The sequence below is a fragment of the Anthonomus grandis genome, chromosome 4 (genome assembly GCF_022605725.1).
Source record: "Anthonomus grandis grandis chromosome 4, icAntGran1.3, whole genome shotgun sequence".
Taxonomy (NCBI): Eukaryota; Metazoa; Arthropoda; class Insecta; order Coleoptera; family Curculionidae; genus Anthonomus; species Anthonomus grandis.
This window is the reverse complement of record NC_065549.1, coordinates 10,051,298-10,071,478: the sequence shown is the minus strand read 5'-3', so window position 1 is coordinate 10,071,478 and position 20,181 is coordinate 10,051,298. Positions and strand designations below refer to the sequence as shown.

The 20,181-nt window shown below is 30.5% G+C and overlaps 1 protein-coding gene across 4 annotated transcripts in view; it reads left to right on the top strand.

Annotated features, from left to right (window-relative positions):
• Positions 1-2,697: 2,697 nt before the first annotated feature.
• Positions 2,698-20,181, top strand: part of LOC126735041 (peptidoglycan-recognition protein SC1a/b-like) — a 40,012-nt gene continuing 22,528 nt past the window's right edge. Inside the window, exons 1-2 of one of the 4 annotated variants that reach the window (XM_050438921.1) lie at positions 2,698-3,114; positions 19,374-20,178. In XM_050438921.1, coding sequence (XP_050294878.1) covers positions 2,982-3,114; positions 19,374-20,071 — 831 coding nt within the window. In that variant the 5' untranslated portion in view covers positions 2,698-2,981 and the 3' untranslated portion in view covers positions 20,072-20,178. Of the gene's footprint in view, positions 3,115-7,664; positions 7,846-19,373; positions 20,179-20,181 lie in introns of those variants that run through there. The other 3 variants (XM_050438922.1, XM_050438919.1, XM_050438920.1) reach the window with 3 other exon arrangements.

Sequence of the window (20,181 nt, the reverse complement as noted above, 5' to 3'; positions counted from 1 at the left end):
GGTCCTCTTCTTTATTCTATTTATACGTGTCAGCTTGTTACGTGTTTAATATATTCAAAACATTATATTTACGCTGACGACACCAAATAATTTTTTCTTTTGATCCTTCTAATCCTGAATATGCCAACCATGTTTAAATGAAGACCTAAAATTGCTGTATGACCAATCCTTAAGGCATTGTTTGCAGCTAAATCCGAAGAAGTCTGTCGCTATATTATTTACTAAATATACTTTAAGACAAAACCTTCTTAATCGCACTTAGTTACACATCAATAATGAACCAATTTCATTTCAAAACATGAGTAGGAATCTTGGTGTATACATGAATATTGACTTGAAATTTTCTTATCATGTCACAAAAAAGTTAGAAAAAGGTTATTCCATGCATTAATCCCTTTATTCCCAAAGATATGTGTTGCATATAGAAATAAGAAAGATGTTCTGCGATTCCCCGATTCTTTCACATCTAAATTCCTATGCTACTGTTTATGGTCCTTGTTTTGATCATAAGGACAAAAAGCATGTGCAAAAACTTCAAAATGCTTGTGTAAGATACATATTTGGAATACGAAGACCACATGAGTTATACCACACAAATTGAAGGACTTGCACTGATTGCTGAATATGTCTCAAAGAAGAGAATTAAATTACAGTGTGTTTTGCTATAGAATCTTAAAAAAATAAATGTTCTCCCTACCTAATAGATAGAGTTAAGTGCAGGGCTGTTACTAGCCGATTCAATATAAGACATCGAAATTCTCTAGATCCTACGGCATCGCAAAAAAAATTAAATGCAGCTTTTTCCATTCTTTTTTGACCTCTCGCCATCTATCAGTGCTTTTCAAAATAATACAAGGAAAAGGCTTATAACTGCTTTGTTCTAATATTAACACAATATACTTGTGTCCATACAACTTTATATTCTTGTATACCTATTGCTTATAGTCAATTAAATATTAAGTAGCAAGAGTTAGGTTTAGTTGGTACTATTATACGAATTTTATTATCTATGTCTGAACTTGTATTACTTCCTAGATTTACAAATTTATATTACACCTATAACTTGTGACTTGTGTTTGTTGTAGGTTAGTATTTTAGTTACCAGGCTGTAACAGCTCATAACTTTTTGTTTAGAAGCTAAAATTTGCCTTTTAATCCATGTCCCTATTTTCTCTGACAGATGTACTAATATTTTATTGAGGATTATTAAACGTTTTTATTATTATTTGGTCAAAGGCTTCGCTGAAGCTAGTGTATATTACATCAACTTGGCTTTTTTCATTAAGGGTAGAGGAGAGAAATCGGGACAAGGTACAAAGGTTGGTTATACATGATCTTTTGGTAAAGAAACCATGTTGATCTGTTGAGAGCTTCGATTGAAATTGAGGAAATATGGAATTGGCAATAACAATCTCAAAGATTTTGGAAAAGTTACTTAGAATGGATATGGGACGATAATTTAAATATTCTGTAGGTCATCTTTTTTGTATGGGAAGTACTTTGGCAATTTTTCCAACTAAAGGCTAATTAAACTGGGAATTCCATCTGGGCCAACGGTCATTTTGTTTTTTAATGTTTTACCTGCAGCTGCAATTTTATCAGCAGAAATTAACAAGGAAACTTCATCTTAATCCGAGGAACAAGAGTAAGAATAGGTTTCATCTGCTCGATTAGAATCTTTATATGCAGTCTGAAAAAATATGCAAATGTTGAAACAATATAAGCAGTACCCTCAAAACTCCTACCAAAAATAATCGTAAACTGTTGCTGGCACCAAAGACTGGCTCCTGCTTGCTCTAATAAAGGACCAAAAAGAGATAATTAATAATTTAAAATCACGATATGCTTTCTCGTTTTTAAAACTTTTGTTAATTATGTTTTTGGAAAACCACACTGAAAACCGCCCACGTCGCTGATGTTTCAAATAATAAGACAGTAAGACAGACTATTTACATACTTTACATACTGGACTCTATTATACAAATAAGATCTGAAGTAGTGCAAAACATCGCCAAATGTGAAAAAATTATAATTAGTTTAAAATGCGACAACGACAAAGTTATCAGTATCAACGGCTTTAAGGAAATTACAGACAACAGACTCACATGAAAAACAGTATTAATGTGTCTGTACTCATTATGTTGGAGGGTATTTGGTACCTTGGAAAAAGGAACAACAGTAGACAGTTTCTATGAATCCAGGAAAATTCCATTATTTAGGCAAGTGTTAATAAAATATAGGAGACAGTTACTGACAGCACAAAATACATCGCAAAGAATTATCGATATACCACCATCCATCTCCAACATTTCAAACTTTTAAGTATAGTTTTAATCTTATTTATGGTTACTGTATTAAACTTGAAGAATACTTTAATCGATTCATCTGGTAAAAGTGAGTTAGAAAACTGTTTGGATTAAATCAATTTCATAATTTTTAATAACGTTTAACTCAACGATAATCCTTAATTAATTATATAAATATTTTCAGTATAAAATATACATGTTGCAAAGTCTGTAAACACATAAAAACCTAGCATATCTTGTGTACTTTATTGTAACACAAATGCTGTCCAAATCCAATCCTAATGTAAAAATAATCAATATGACCTCCCATCACACGACACAAGTACCACCTCTTTTATAAGGTACTTCCCACATAAAAAACTCATCCCGCCAGCATCGGCACCATTGAGAGATTATAAAGCTGTTTGCAATAAAACAACCGATACATTTAACAAAAAGACCGGCTATATAGTGGTTTCGTTTTAAATTTAAACTTTGCGGCTTTTTGGCGATTAGGGAGTAGTTCCCCCTTGTATATTCATATATATTTGCGCGGTATATTCTGATAAAGGATTATTTGCGTAAAGGAAGAGGTGATAATACAGTGATCTTTCACCCGGGGAACGTCACAAGATAGCGCTGGTGTGAAAAAAATAGTTTCTTTTGTTTTAATTTAGTGTCTGCGTATAACTTGTCATGCTAGCTGGTGTTGTCGTAAAACCGAAAATGGAAACAATTAATGGAGAGAATATTAATAAAGTGGAGACGTTGGTAATGGCTCAGAAAACGTTGATAGATCAACAAACGAATTTAATTGGATTGCTTACAGGTACAATTTATTTATTTGCAAACTTTTATTTGAGTTTCTTATTAAAAATCTATTTCATATATCACATTTATTTAGACAATTTTATCATAATCCTATTTCAAAAAAATATATACATTTTTGACTCTGACTCTGACCAGTATTTTGGCAGTATGCGATGCAAAAATTTAAAAAACGTCAAAAAGTTATTTCATATTATATCATCCTTAAAAATATTGCTTACGTTAAATATCTAATTAAAATTGCTTAAATGAATATCAAATCTGGTCAAACTGCTTTTATTTTGGTTAAGAATCTTCAATGACATGACCCAGTTAAATACTTTTAAATCAGGAATTTATTCAAACGTTTTAAATATATTAAAAATCGAATAACTGCACACTTAAGCCATAAGCTATAAACATTTCCTTATCAGTTTTTCTCAAGTTTTTTCATCTTTTCAAGTTTATTTACAATTTACTGGTATCTTTGGCTTATCTTAGGGCCTTTGCTTAAGAATTATATTCATCAATTCTTGTTTTGCTTTTCAGCAAATGTCGCATTATATATAACTAATTTTAGTTATTTTTAATGTTTCACCATTTTTATACCTTAAGCAATTTTTTTCCCGTTTTAAGTTGTTATTATAATTTTTTGTCTATTTCGCACGATTTCATTATTCAGATTTTTTTTGTCTTTAAAGTTGTGTTTTATTGATCCTTTTAATTATCCATATAATTTTAGCAATATTAAAACATTCCAGTATTTTTTATTCTTCAAAATTGTTTTAAAACCAATAAAACACCAATGTATCCTTAAGGATCGTATATATACAGTGCTTCTATTTCAAAACGATCCACCCTTAATAACATTTAAAAAAAAATACGTCTATATACACAAAATTAGATATACAGACTACACAAAATTAGATATACGGGACGCCTAATTATGCATTTACTGAAGTTTTGTCAATCACCTCCTCGCCTCCAGCTAACCTCACTTTAATATGTCAAATGGGAACCCCCATCGTGTGATACATCATAGTAAGGAGCGTAAAATTCTCTATTCAACGGTACCAAAAAAAATTAAATCGGTAAATGTGTAAGCAAATAGTTAGCGAAAATGTCTAGAAATAATGAATATTTTATTTACGCCAAACTTTGGTATATAAAATAGCTTTTAAAAGGGCATTCATTATGCTATCAACGGTTGTAAAAAAAAAATAAAATTGTGTGACCAAGAAGCAATTAAAGTGTTAATCGGTAGGGTAGAAAAACAAATTTAATTAGTTTAACAAATTTATTTTATTAAATGTTTAAAATGCGCGCCGTTATTAGCAAGACAATAAAAAAGCCTATTTTCAAACTTCTTACGAACATTGGCAAGGGTCTGCCCGCTAATTTCTCTGCATTCTTGAAATATTCTATTTTTTAAATTCTCAATACTCTCAGGTGGGGTTTTATAAACTTTGCTTTTTAAGTAGCCCCAAAGAAAGACTTTTTTCTTGTGGGGCTAGGTCCGGAGACCGCGCAGGCCATTCGATTGCACCACATCTGCCAATCCACTTTTCTCGAAAATTTTCATCAAGCCACTCTCGAACTACCAAAGTGTAGTGCGCGGGAGCTCCATCCTGCTGAAAATATATATTATTTTCATTCAATAATATAGCACCATGTTGATTTACTTGATATTCCATAGATTGGATGATGGAAGGGTATATTGCATTTTCTAAAAAGTTTAAATAAATTTCGCCAGTCAAATTTTCTTCCAAAAAAAATTGCCCGATTATTTCATTCCCATAAATTCCTGCCCAAACATTAATTTTTTGGGGATATTGGGGCCTTCCCGAAAAACATGCGGATTTTCATTATCCCAGTATCTACACTTATATCTGTTCACCAGGCCAAATGGGGATTGTCGTCAATTCGCTGGCCCATCACTTCACAAAATTAAATTCTCCTATTAAAATCATCTTCTCCGAGTTCATGAAGAATATGAATTTTATAAGGAAAGAACTTTTTTTTTTAAACTTTATGTACGGAACTAGTGGAAATATTTGTTAGTTTTGCGGCCTTTAGTATAGACAAAGTTGGATCCATAGCAAATTGTCCTAGTACTTCAACTTGGCATGCTTCATCGGCAACTCTATTTTCATATTTTTTCTTATTGCAAATCGATCCCGTCTCTTCAAATTTTCGTATCAATTCTAATTCGTATTTATGGCTCACGTTTTTATCTTGATACCTTTCATTAAATGCTCTCGCGGTTCTGCGAGCACACCGATATTGAGCTTCATAAAGGAAAATTATTTCTATTCTTTCGGCTAGCGTATACACCATTTTATTAACTCAGTGTTTTAACTAAAATTGAAAAATTGCACGCGTCAAACTGACAGTTTGAACAATAATAAATCGCCTGCTTTTTAAACGCCTTAAAAATGTAAGGTATTGCAGTGTTCTTTTGTACCTATTAGGCAGGTTTCGCAAAAAATATAAGTGAAATAAATACACATACAAAGTTATAAGACTGCAAAGATTTTTGCAAAAAATTTAAATACACTCTTTTTTCCCGCAAATAACGGTACACATTTCATCACTTAAAAAAATAAATAATTTGCTTGAACTAAATGTACTGTTTGTTACCACACATTTTCACTTCTAAATTGCTTGTATTTTTTTTGATGATCTATTATAAAAAATGTAAAGAATTTTAAAATGATGTAGGTACCACACTAAAAGTATTCATTTGACATACCAAAGTTTGGCGTAAATAAAATATTCATTATTTCTAGACATTTTCGCTAACTTTTTTCTTACACATTTACCGATTTCATTTTTTTGGTACCGTTGAATAGAGAATTTTACGCTGCTTACTATGATGTATCACACGATTGGGATTCCCATTTGACATATTAAAGTGTTAGCTGGAGGCGAGGAGATGATTGACAGAACTTCAGTAAATGCATAATTAAGCGTCCCCCTGTATATCTAATTTGACGTGTTTTTTTTTTTTCAGAAAGTTATTAAGGGTGGATCGTTTTGAAATGAAAGCACTGTATAGGGGTTTGTATTAAAAGAACTAGAGGTTCGTAAATAATAAAATATGTAGGAGCGCATAACATGTTTAGAGGACATCAATGAAATGACTGAAAAGGGGTTACATGTAACCGTTTTTCAGAAAACAAAACTCCTTAGGCCATAGCCAATAGTTTTTCCAAGAAAATTTAAAAACAATTTTTAAGAGAAATTTCGAAGAAATTGGTTGGGTTAGTCTTAAATTTTTTTTGTATTTTGCTTAGTTTTTGAGAAAAAAAAATTAAATGCTCTTAATTTCATATTCCTAAACTACACAACAAAAATTATACAAATATTGTTTTATTCCGTCCAGGCAATTAAAGTTTCTTTTTTTTTAAACATATTAAGACTTCAATTGCTTGGAAAAATTTTGGTTTTTTCAAGGTAGTAATTCTCTTGAAATTATTTCGTAGCTTAAAACTTTAACTGCTTGAAGGTAGTTTCTCACGACACAATAATTCCTTATTTTTTGGTGACAACGTGTTAATTTAATGCAATTTAATTTAGTATCTATTAAAATCTATTGTTGCTATTACATCATTGTTAGTAAACAAATTATAAAAAATAAAAATTTTCAAAAGAATCTTTATCCCATGTTTCTTCTGTGATCTACAGTTCTTAATTTTTTTTTCGTGAAACTAAAGAATAAACAAATTGCTGTATATTGAATTGGTTTATTTAAAAAGAATTTAAAAAATCTTTAAAGGTCAGTGGCGTGCTAGGGACGCCAGTGGACTCTAAAAAAACATAATTAAACGAGGACTTAATCAACACCTTACTAGAGTAAATTACACCGCCAATTTACAACAAAATTGGATACAGAATTTTTAATATATTCTAGAAAAACTTTTTTTTTAATTTATTTAATTGTTGCAGACACATGTTTATTTAAACTTTTTTTTGTCTTAAAATTACTCAAAGAATCGTCTGTCAAATTTATTGTATATACTTCACTAACACCCTCTACATTATTTATTTCTAAATTAATGTCCTTGGTACCTTAACTGCTGATTACATGCATTGTTATAAAACTTAGTATATATATTCCTCGTCAATAAAATGTTCTGTTTTTCTTTAATTTCATCAACAACTGATACAGTATTTTTCTATCGTGAGTAGTCAGATTCTAAATTTTTTTTGTAATGAAAAACATTTATCAGATTTTCAATTCTTATCAATATAACTATCATAAAGATTTAATTATTACTTAAGATGCGCAAAAGCACTTGCAACTCATTTCTTAATACTTCACTATTAATCATCACCTATCTCGAAGACTGAGCATGCAAAAAGTTATTTACATCAATCTTTTAATGGTCACGATATAAAAAATCTTCAAAGCTTCTTTCATACATTATTCATAAGCTGCCGCACTATATTCTAATAGTAAACAGGCTTTCCATTAACAACTGTAAGGTCAAGAACACAACAATTTATAATTAGCATAAGGTACTTCCCCAGATTGTTGTCATATTATCAACATGGATCTTTTAACAGCGCATTTACTAGTTGAGTTCTTTAAGTGGTTATGACAGTGTGTAATTTCTGACCATGTTAGTTAAATCTCTTGGGGTGAATAAAGGGTTGGAGAAGGCGGATCAGAGGGTGCCAAAATATGACATTTTGGAGGAACAGAAGTTTCTTATTTATCAACAGCAACTGGTTATAAAGTGTATCGTAGGTAGGCCATAAACACAATAATATTCATTGTTTTTTTTATTAGTATTGGTGGTACAAATATTTAGTAATAACATACAAGGTATCTTATCTAGCATCACGTTTTGATAATTTTATTAAACAAACTTCTGATGATATTACTGTTTTTTGTGTTATCATAAACAAATACAATCGCATTGTTGTTGATCCATATAATATAACATAAAACGATTTGATAATTATCAATTATCACATTATTGATTAATTTTTATTATATGATTCTTCCGCATTTGTATCAGATTTTTTAAGAATTTACAATAGTTCATTTATTAGTAGAGATATTATTTTTTTAAAATTTTATTTGTAATCATTTATCAACATGAAGGACATGCTCAATCAGTTTCTTATAAATTTATCTTATAAATTGATCTTCTTTTTGGTTTTTTTTGCTTCTGTTCTCTTTGTCATTTTGTTTTTTTTTGTTCATTCGCTTTCTTTCAACTCATGCTTATTTGTCGACACAAAGCAACCGCTTAAGCTCCAGTTAAAATATCAATCCTTTCCGATAGGATTGATATTTTAACTGGAGTCTAACAAGGATCTATTTTGGACCCACTGTTATTTATAATTTATACGTCTGACTTGCTCGCTTCCTTAAAACATTGTAAAAAGGTTACCTATGCTGATGACACACAACTGTACATTTCATTCAAACCTGATGAATATAGAATTGTTAGTGACTTAGTGAATCAAGAATTAGATATTATTCAGCATTTGTCAACTGAGCATAATCTAACATTAAACTCTTCTAAATCTAACGTTGTGTTATTTGCAAATAAAAAAAATCAGTATTTCTAAAGAATAATATTAATATTTCTATTAATCAAGTGCCACTTAACTTTGTTGAGGTGACTCGTAACTTGGGCTTGATAATGGACTCTCAGCTAAGATTTGAACATCACGTTGCAGATATGAGAAAAAAAGCATGTTGCAACTTAAAACTGCTTTACGCAAATCGTAAATATCTCAATAAAAATCTTGCAGAAATGCTATCTGAATCACTAGTACTATCAAGATTCAACTATTGTTATTTTATTTACTTTCCATGTCTTACTTATCTTGAAAAAAATAAGATACAAGTTATGCAAAATGCCTGTTGCAGACTAATATTTGGCTTGAGTAGACGTGATCATATATCACATAAGGTTAACCAGCTTAAATGGCTCAGAATGGAAAATCGTTGGAGACTTCATTTGGGTAGTTTTTTACATAAGACCATGAATTTATCAATAAATAGTACTCAGTTAGATTGTCTTTTTCTTACTAGGTCTGCAGTTCACAATATTAACATTAGGCGCAAACATAAATACACAATTCTCAAATTCCGTACTTCCGTTTTTAGAAAATCGTTTGCGTATAATTCAATTTTGCTTAACTTATTACCTGAAAACATGAAGTCTTTCAACATTTTAAAGTTTAAATATAAACTTAGAGAAATTTTATTTGCTGAACAACTTGGCTAAAATAAAAGTTTTTTTTTCCTTTAGTTTTTCAAAGCTTTAACTGAATGTTGACATTATTTGGATAATATGATTCGATAATTATGTTTCTGTTGCCATCCAAATAAAAATAAAAGTAAAAAAGAAAAAGGAAGGAAAAAAAAGGGAAAAAAAAGAAAAAGTTAAAATAAAAAAAATTTAAAAATTGTGATGATTATTATTTTTTCTTTTTACAATGGTGAAATGTGTTTTAAAATGTTATTAGGTTAGCTAGTGTAAGGGTACCTGTATTTTTCTGTTTTTTTTTTGAATGTGTGTATTTTATCTAATAATAGGTGTTTTATAAGATTGTTTCTATTTTTCTCAATTTTTGTGGTTAAGTAGAATAGTACTGTTACTAGACTTCGCCATAAATTTGTATAGTTTTTCAAATAAAGGCCAGATTTATTTATTTATTTATTTATTTATTTAAATATTTAAGCTGTATTTATATTTTTAATTTTTTACTTGATCCACATTCTTTCATCAATGGGAACATTTTGGATCCATCTTTTATCAATTTCTCTCATTTTTTAGTATTTGCTTTTCTTTCTGGGTTTTTCTTCATAGCATCACCGCTGTTTCTTATTTTGTTTGTTTAAATCTTTAACTTCTTCCAACTCATGATATTATCCTATTGATAACTTTCCTTAGATTTTATAAATTACATATCTAGTTAGTTTTTATTTTTTATGCATTCATCACTAATGATATAATAGATTCTTAATTTAATATCTATTTATATTATTGCCTTCGCTCTGGTATTTAGGTTTTCTTGGCATTTATTCGTTTCCTAATTTTAATATCTTTTCCATCTTAAGGCCCCAATTTAGATCTCAGTATTTCAATTTCCTCGTTTACATTAATTTCTTGACAAATAGAAACAACTCGGTTCTCTATCGTATACGTTTCTCCCAATATTTTGTTGCTCGTTCTTTTTTTTTCTCTGCTCTTCGTTTAAAGTTCTTCAATTTTTAAATCTTATCATCCTTTTTTATTACCATTAATCTACTTTGCCATTATAATGACAAATTTATTTATTGTTTAAAAAATCAATTTATCACTGGAATCTGTACTCCTATTCTATCTTTATGCATCTTTGCTCTTTTCCATCCCACTGTTTTGTGTTATTGAATGAGCTGCTCAACTTTACAAGTTCCTAATTCGTTTTACTCTTTGCTCTTTTGTTTTTATGCTTTCACTTATAAGAAGATACTGGATTCACGTCTTCAATATCTCTTTATAATCCTACTTTTGTCTTAACTTTAGTATTTCCTGGTATCTCTCCTTTATTCTGCCTTTTCTTATTATCACAAATTAATTAACTACAAAAATGTAGGTACTCGAGCTTTTTTTAACTTGTAAATTTGATCTTTATGACTATAGCAATGCGACCATCATATTTTTAATATCTCTTTATATACTTGTCTTTTGATCTTTTGTCTCTTATTAGCACAAATCATTGGCTTCTGAAGTATTAAAGTTGTATTTCTATTTTTAATTATCAACTTCATTTTCATGCCTTTACACATTTTCTCGTTTTTTTTTTTATATTTGTACTCTAGTGTATGTTGTGTATTAAAAAATAATTATGTGTCTATTTATTGAACGACGTTATGCGTTTACATTAATTCAAATGATTCCAAAGTCAATATTGTATATTTTTTAACTATAATATATATTATAATTTGCATGCAAAAAATCAGTAATTTTTATGATATTATAAATTTTTCCTTATAACAAAGAAAAAGGAAACCAACTTACTTGCTTAAGCATTAAAAATTAAAAATCACTTAAATTTTTGTGTAAGAAATAGTGATGTGTTCATTTAAATTATGCATTAGTAGTCTTTGTAGTATCTATTAAAAAATTAGTATATATTTTTGATTAAAATGCTTTAAAACTAAAAATTACTTAAAATTTTATGTAAGAAAACGATGATCGTGTCCATTTAAATTATGCATTTGTAATCCTTTTGGCGTTTTGAGAAATTAGAATCACAAATAATATATAGAGTCTACCAATAAGAATAATATAAGTTTAAATTGGTAAAAAATAAAAACGAATTGGTTAATTTCTTTGATTGATGTTTCATGTTATAGTTTATTATGTAACATTATGTTTTAAACAAAATATCATTAAGATGTCGGCTACGGCGGCAGACGTTTAGACGATGAACCCAATTTTCAATCACTTTTTCTAACAAGTTGGGCTGAATTTTGCGAATAACCCTAGTTATGTTAACTTTCAACTCATTGATGGTTTGAGGATTGTTAGAATACACCTTCGACTTCACATATCTGCAAAGAAAAAAGTCCAGGGGAGTAAGATCACAGGACCTCGGTGGCCAGTTGATATTGCCATGTCGCGAAATTATTCGATCTTCAAAACGCTCTCTTAATAAATTAATTGTGGCTCGGGCGGTGTGCGATGTTGCTCCGACCTGTTGAAACCAATTCTGTTCGAAGTCTCCACCATCAATTGCAGACTAAAGAAAGTTTGTTATCATGTCGCGGTAGCGCTCTCCGTTGACTGTCACAGTACATCCCCCTGCATCCTTAAAAAACTATGGACCGATAATTCCACCGACATGCAAACCACACCACGCAGTCACTTTTAACGGGTGTAATGGCACCTGCACTAATTTCTGGGGATTGTTCTGATACTAGAAGCGGCAATTTTGCGTATTGACAATACCACTAAGACAAAAATGGGCTTCATCTGAAAAGTTGATTTGTTTCCCAAAATCGGCATTTTGTTCCAACTGCAACAGGGCCCAGTCGGTAAACGTTCTTCGCAAACCATGGTCAGCAGGCTTCAATTCTTGAGTTAGAACCATCTTATATGGATGTAGTCTTTCTTCAAAATGCGCCACAGAGACATTGGTGAAATGCCTAATTGCTGAGAACGGCGCAAAACAGACACATTGTTATTCGCATCAACACTTTCTCTTGCAGCGGCGATATTTTCAGCGGTCCTTGCACTTTTTTGTCGCGTTGGTGGCTTATTATCCAAAAGAGTGTACTCCCGTTCAAACTTATTAATTGTGCGCCTTATTGAAAGCTCAGAAGGCCGTCCACGATGGCCAAAATCTTCTCTAAGAACACGATAACAGGCTCTAACCGATTGCGCATTTTCGTAATACCTTTTCACGATAGCTATACGTTGCTCTTGACTTAAACGATTCATGTTGAAATGTCAAAGTATACTTAACACAACTGACGCTTGATCCGCGTTTTGACACATACCATTTTGCGTACATGGCCCACTAAACTTCTATCACTTCTATTGGTAGACCCATTATTTGCCATTAAGTGTGTGTAGTTTTAGTTAAAATGCTTTAATTTCTTGCTATTTCTTAACTCTTTTTTTGTTTTCTTATTTTTTTATTATTCCTTTTTTTATTCATCATTTTCTATAATTTTTTACAATATTTCAACATTACTAATAATAATTTAATTGCAATTTTATAAGGTTTTAATTGTTAATTTTTTTAACGTTGAAAATTCTCACTTGGATATAACCCTTTTAACAAGGTTCATTACCTAATTAATATCAACTAATGTTAAAGTTAATTTTTGTATAGGAAAGCGTTGATCATATGCATTTAATTGATGCAATTAAAATACGTACATATCTAAATCCATAGATATTTGTGGTTATAGTGTACCTGTATTTTTATTAGAGATATGTCTTTATATATAGAGAAATAAGAAATCTAGATTTACAAGATTTAAAAAAAAATACATTTGTGGATAATATATAGTTCCATATGGAGAAAATATATAATTTTTCTGTTAAATCCAAAAAAAAATAGGAAATTGTAGTTAGAACTGTTCTAATTATGTAACTTTTTTTATGTATAGACTACATATTATGATAAGGTGATAAAGAAGTCTTTTTAAAAAATTGAGAAATTTACCAAAAATATATTGAAAAATTTAGAAGAATCACAAACTAAAAAAAAAATAACTTTAAGACATATTCGGATTTTCAGGCAAAACTAGCTTAAATTTGTTAAAAGCAAAAACAGTATTCTAATAAAAATTTATTGGAGCATATAGAAACTTTTGAATTTTCTCAAATTCATCAAATAATTTTTGTTGAATATATAAGAAATTTTTCTTTCACGAAAATGAAGAAGCACATAATTTTTGTCAAAAATCTGTTTTTTGTGCTAGAAAATCAGACAATGTTTAAAAAAGTTATGTTGAAAACTGAGTTTTTTTGAACATTTTGCAAATTTCTTGAAGATTTTGCTAGTAATTTCAAAAAAAAGTTAATATTGACCAAATCACTAAAAAAAAAATACAATTATTCCTATGCCTCTCAGGCATCTTTTCCTTTATATATACATTAGGTTCAAACTATAATTTATTCCAAATAAACTACCTTTAAAGCCCATTTAATGTCACCAACAAGTTTTAGGTCAATCTCCTCAGAATATCCAATTCATATCCATATGAGTACCGTAAAGTCGGGGGACTTTGACTCACGGGGGTGACTTTGTCTCAAAACAAGGAAAAAGATTAAAATTGTGTTTTTTTTTTGTAAAAATAAATATAACAAAAATAACTTAAAAAATTCTTAAATGTATACATAAACCTTCATATATGACGAAGTAACACATTCTTCTTCCATTTCACACATATTTGAAAAATATTTTATATGACGAGCGAAATATTTATATTTTGAAGGTCATATAATTTGTAATGCAGCAAGTTCATAAATGTATTTCGGCTTGCCTATAGACTAAGTCTACTCTTTACTCTATTTTTATGATCGAAAAGCATCAAAAAAAGCATTCGAATAACACGCGGGTTTTATTTTAGTCTTTCATTAGACAGCGTGCCGTTTAGTACAATTTTCGGGTGACTTTGGCTCAAATTAAAAAATACTGGTTTATTGTGTTTAATAACAAATAGGTGAGTTTCTAATATTTTAAACTAAGTTAGTCGTAGGTAAAGCCTACCTAGAGCTTAAATTTTCTTTAAATACCTACCTATCTGATAACAATATTTTACGTTTTCTTTCTAATGTTTTTATCAACGGTTTTGAAAATGGCTTTTTTCAGTAAATTATGATTTCGACCTACAAACGCACAGCCGGTGCTAAGAGTTATGTTAACTACACCCAAGAGACTTTAAATATAGCCGTAGAAGCAGTAAAAAACGGAGAACTCTCTTAGAGAAAGGCTACCTTACAATTTAAAGTTCCACATGGGACAATAAAAAACAAAATTAAAAATAGACACACAAAATCAATAGGTGGTCAGCCGGTTTTTACAAAAATTGAAGAAGATGCATTTACTTCACACTTTTGCACTCTTTCTCATTATGGGTTCCCCATCGACTAAACCGACCTCAAATATTTAGTTAAAAACTACTTAGACCGCGAGGGCAGAACGGTGAAGCAGTTTCCAGAAAACATCCCGGAAGAAGATTAGATTAAATCTTTTCTTCTAAGAAACCACTACAAACATTAACGCAACGGTTTGCGAGTAACATAAAAAAAACACGGGCCGAAATAAAAGAAGAAACCATAACTGAATTTATTTAATAATTTGGAGAAAGCACTTAAGGACGTTCCGCCAAATTGTATTTGGAACTATGACGAAACGAATCTAAGTGACGATCCGGGTCGTAAAAGAGTTCTGACCAAACGCGGGACCAAATATATAGAGAGGGTCTTAAATACTAGCAAATCTGCGGTGTCCATTATTTTTTGCGGTAACGCTGCTGGCGACGTGCTTCCTCTCTACGTTGTATATAAATCAGACAAGCTATGGTCAACCTGGATAGAGAATGGTCCAGATAATTCGCGATATAACAGATCGAAGAGCGGTTGGTTTGATTCGTTGTGTTTTGAAGACTGGTTTATTTCTCTGGTTCTGCCCAAATTCAAAAAGATTCCTGGGAAAAAAGTGATTATAGGCGACAACTTATCCTCCCATATTCCACCCAGTTATTCAGAATTGCGAACGAGAAAATATCTCATTTTTGTGTCTTCCTGCCAACTCCATCCATTTACCGCAACCCCTAGACGTAGCCTATTTTCATCCCATGAAGGTAGCTTGGCGGAAAATTCTACTCGATTTCAAGACCCACAACATGAATACTAGCTCCAGCCCCAAAAGCATTTTTCCTCAACTCCTTAAAAAGCTAGTGGAGGCTGTTAGTAAACAGGGTGGAAAAAATCTTGAAAATGGCTTCGGAAAATGAGGAATTATCCCACTCGACAAAGAAAAAGTGTTAGAGAGAATTCCAAGTTACAACAGAAATCAGCAGAATCCCGTCGAAATAGCAGCGAGGGTAAGTGATGTGATTATTAATTTGTTGGAAAAAAATAGAGAAATAAACTCTGAACCAAAATAAAAACGCAGACGGAAAATTGAGGTAACTGCTGGAAAAAGTATCAGCTCGGATGATCTTCAAAATCGCAAGATAGCAGAAAGCCTTAATAAAACTGAAAAAACTAAAAAAAAATGGTCACTAAGAAAACACAATCCAAAAAAGCAGAAACAAATGAAAATAAAAATAAAAAAAAGGAAAAAACAAACACAAATAACAATAAGAAAAATAACATACAGATACTGAATTCTAGGGAAAATATAGATGAGATGACCTTGGAGGCTGCTGAAGAAGAAATTGATAATTTTCTTGCAGAAATAGATAATATGCCTGAACCAATTGAACTTGTAAATGCTAATGAGCCTGGAACCAGCGGCTTATCGAAAATCGACAAAAAGAAGAAAACAAAATATGAATCGGATTCAGACACAAGTATTTCTAGTTCCAGTTTAGTTAACATGGATAATTTGTCAGAAAATAAAGAATTTTTTTCTATCGGTGACTACGTAATTGTTATCGAACGCAATTCTCTAGATTCTTTTCCTGGCAATTTTGATGGGTATGCCAAGGACATTCGGTTTGGCTGGGTTTTAGAAATGGTCCATGTTAAAAAAAATATTTAGAAGTGGCCTGAACAGCCCTTACGAAATTCCTACCATGTGGCATATTTTGATGTCTGTGGAGATCCATCTATCATAGACAGGGATAATTTCATGTTTAAAACGTTGTTTAAATAAAGACATTTGTTGGCTTTCATATTTTTTAATTTTTTTGCCATAATTATGTTTTACCAAACATACTTTCTCTGAAAATCTAAAAAAATCAAATTATATTTTTGAAATGAGTCAAATATATCCATCCGAATGGGTGTTTTTGCCCCAGTCTATAAAATAAACCTAAAGAAGCACAAAATATTGTATGGAACAAAGTCACCCGATCCTTGAGGCTGACATTGCACACCCACTTTTTATTTTTTTTTTTGAAATAGGATTTAGTTACATACTGTTAGGTAGATAGTTCAATTAAATACATTAAGACTCAAATAAAACTAATAAAAATTTTGCATTTTTTGTGATTTTGTATATAAAAAAATTTAGACAAACTTTAAAACTGGGTCAAAGTCACCCGACTTTACGGTACCCATAATAAAACTATTAACGTGGAGTTAACGTCCGTAAACTTTAATAACGCTATAAAAATATATTTCTTAAACATTTGTTCTCATTTTTATTCTCCTGCCTTGTTAATCTCATTTTTCCTCTTATTGTCACAAATCAACCTTTCAAGTACTTTAGTCTCTTCAATATGTCTTTATATTTTTACCTTTGCTCGATCTTTTGGTATTTCTTGGCATCTGTCTCTTCTTATTTTAACGGAATATCTTTCAGATATTATCCTTTTTTTCTTTTTTATTTTCTATTTTACGAGATATCTTTACCTGCCAAATGGAGAACTAAATTCCTAAATTCATATTTAAATAAGCTTTTTTTCTCTAACTAATGATTTCATAATTACTAATTATAAGAATATTGATTAATTATTATTATATGATTCTTCCGTATTTCTGTCAGATTTTTAAAAAAATGAAGTCGAGATATTTTTTTTCCATTTTATTTATTCACCAATGGGAACATCCTCGATCAATGTCTTATCAATTTATCTTATGGTCTTTACTATGGTCTGTTTTTTTCTTTGTCATTTTGTTTATTCGCTTTCTTCCAATTCATGATTATCTCGTGACACAAATCTATGTGCTAAGTATTCAAACTGTATTTCAATTTGTAATTTTCGACTTTGCTTTCATTCTTTCATTAATAGAAACATTTTATATCCATCTTTGCTCTTTCGCCTGATTTATTTCTTGGCATATCTCCAGCTTTTCATTTCGTTTGTTTGTATGTTCAATTTTTTTCAATTCAAGGTAATATTCAAAGGTACCAATCAACTTTATAGGCTTTAAAGTCCTATATTCTTCTATTTTAGATTTTCTATATTATCCAGGTATTTTTCTTTATGCCTCTATTGCTAATGATATCATGGATCTATATTCTCATAATCTATTAATATTCCTATTGCTCTACTATTTGGGTTTTCTTGGCACTTATTTTTTTTCTTATTTTTGTATCTTTTCCATTTCATGACCTTCGAATCTTTTAATTTTCTATTTCATATTAATTTTTTTACAAATAGAAACATTTTTTTTAATAGTTTGTTGCTCTTTCTTTCTGCTTTTTAACTCCTTATCATTTTGTTCTTTTTATATCCTTGATTCAGGGCTTAAAAATCTATGCTTTTTAGGTCCTCATTCTTCATTTGGGTTTTTCTCAGCATGAGTCCTCTATTTGACACTATATTTTAAGTCTTCCATTTCTTAGATCTCATAATTTTTTCCCATTAATATAAATCAACCTTGCAAGTATTTAGGTCATATTTTTATTTTCAATTTACTCGCAAGGAAATCCTGAATCCACAAATTTATTCATTATTATATCTTCACTGTACTTTTTACTATTATTCTGTTTTTCTGTATCTTCGCTTTCTTCAACATTTATTTACATCCCTATCTGTGCTTTATATTTTGGTGTTTCTTGGCACCTCTTTTTCATTCTGTTTTTTATTATTACCATAAATCAATTCTTTAAGCTGTCGAGTTTTTGTTAAATTATCTATTTCATCTCGATGACTATCCTATGAATAATATATATAAGATTAATAAGACCATCCTAGATTCATGTGTTTAATATTTTTTGCTATTTTTGATTCTGAATTCTGATTTTTCATATTTTTGTTCTCTTTTATCGGTCTTCTCTTGTTGTTCTAAAGCAGCTTTTAAAGTATTCTAAAAAGTTGTGCTATTTTTCATTCGAGTTTTATTTCCTTACCCTTATTTGGCTCATGTTTTTTTTATTGTTATAAATTAACCCCTCAAGTTCTTTAAATATCTCTTCATATTTTTACCTTTTATTGTCTGCTTCTTGGTATCTGTCTCCTTTCATTTCAACAATTTAGCTTTAAGGTATTATTATCTTTCTCTTTCATGATCATATCTTCACCAGCCAATGGAGAATCAAATTCATGAACTGATGTTTAAACAAGCTCTTTCTCTCTAATTTCTTACCTTTTCACTCTCTCATATCTCATGATCTGTCTTATAACCAATGGAAATTTTATTTACTTGAATCGTATTAATTCTCAAGACTTATGTATTCATATTCTCGCTCTTTCATGTCAGTTATGGTTTTCTTTTATCAATTTTTCTTTCTTTCCACTCTTTTTCAAATATATTTTAATACATTAAGCATCCTTATATCTTTTCGTGTGTTTGCACTTGTTAATTATAGCTCTTTTGGCATCATCATACTTCTTCCTTCGTTTTTCTGCTTCAGGTTTCTCTTTTCGCCTCTTTTTATATATTTGGCTTTTCATAGTTTTTCTTCCTATGCATTCTTTACGAATCTAATCAGTGGATGGCTTTAGATTGTTAAGTTGATATACATCTCTACTATAACATAATATCTGTTCATTTGCTTTTTTTAGTAGCTCCTCTTAAGGCCTACTACTCTTCTCACCTAATTTTCCATCCAAGACACCCATAACATTGCTGTCTCTTTCTACTTCCTTCAATTTTCATTAAATTTCTAACGAAGCTTTCTCTTTTGTTTCAGAGAAGCTTCGTGCCCACCAATCGGCCCTCCGTATTCAAAAGTTGCAGCATCGCTTCCGTTACGTCTACCTACCATCTACCGCTCTCTTTCTCCTAGTTCTCCTAATCATCTCTTTGGGTGTCTTTTGGAGTAAAATTTTCCCAAAACGATTTCAGTTTCAACCAGTTAACTCTAAAACCGAATATTTCATTAACGACCATCCTGTTTATAATAGAAGCAATTGGGGAGCTCTGGATCCTGAGGGAGAGTTCAGTGAACTGCCATTGCCAAGCTCCCTGGTGATAATTAGCCACTCAGGCACTGAGCCATGCACCGATTTTACGCAATGCGCAAATATTACTCAAGCGATTCAATTTGAACATATCAAAAAAGGGTTTGGTGATATTAATTTTAATTTCCTTATTGGTGGTGAAGGGGGGATTTATGTTGGACGTGGCTGGCAATATGAAAACACTATAAGATTTAAAAGTGTGGTGATATCGTTTATTGGGGATTTTAGTAAGGGGTATGCCACTGATAAGGCTATAAATGCTTCATTGGATCTGATTGGTGAGGGAGTGAGGCAAGGGAAAATACGTGAGGATTACAAGTTGATCGGAGAGAATCAGACTAGTGCTCAGAGGTTTTATAGTCCAGGGTATCATATGGTTGAGGTTATTAAGAAGTTTAATCATTATTTTCCTGGTACTATGCTGTAAACCGATATTTAAATAAGTATATTATTATGTGATATGTGTGTTAAATTTTAGTTTTTATAAAGTTGTTAAATGTACTAATTATTGTAGCAGTAAAAAAATTAAAAATACTA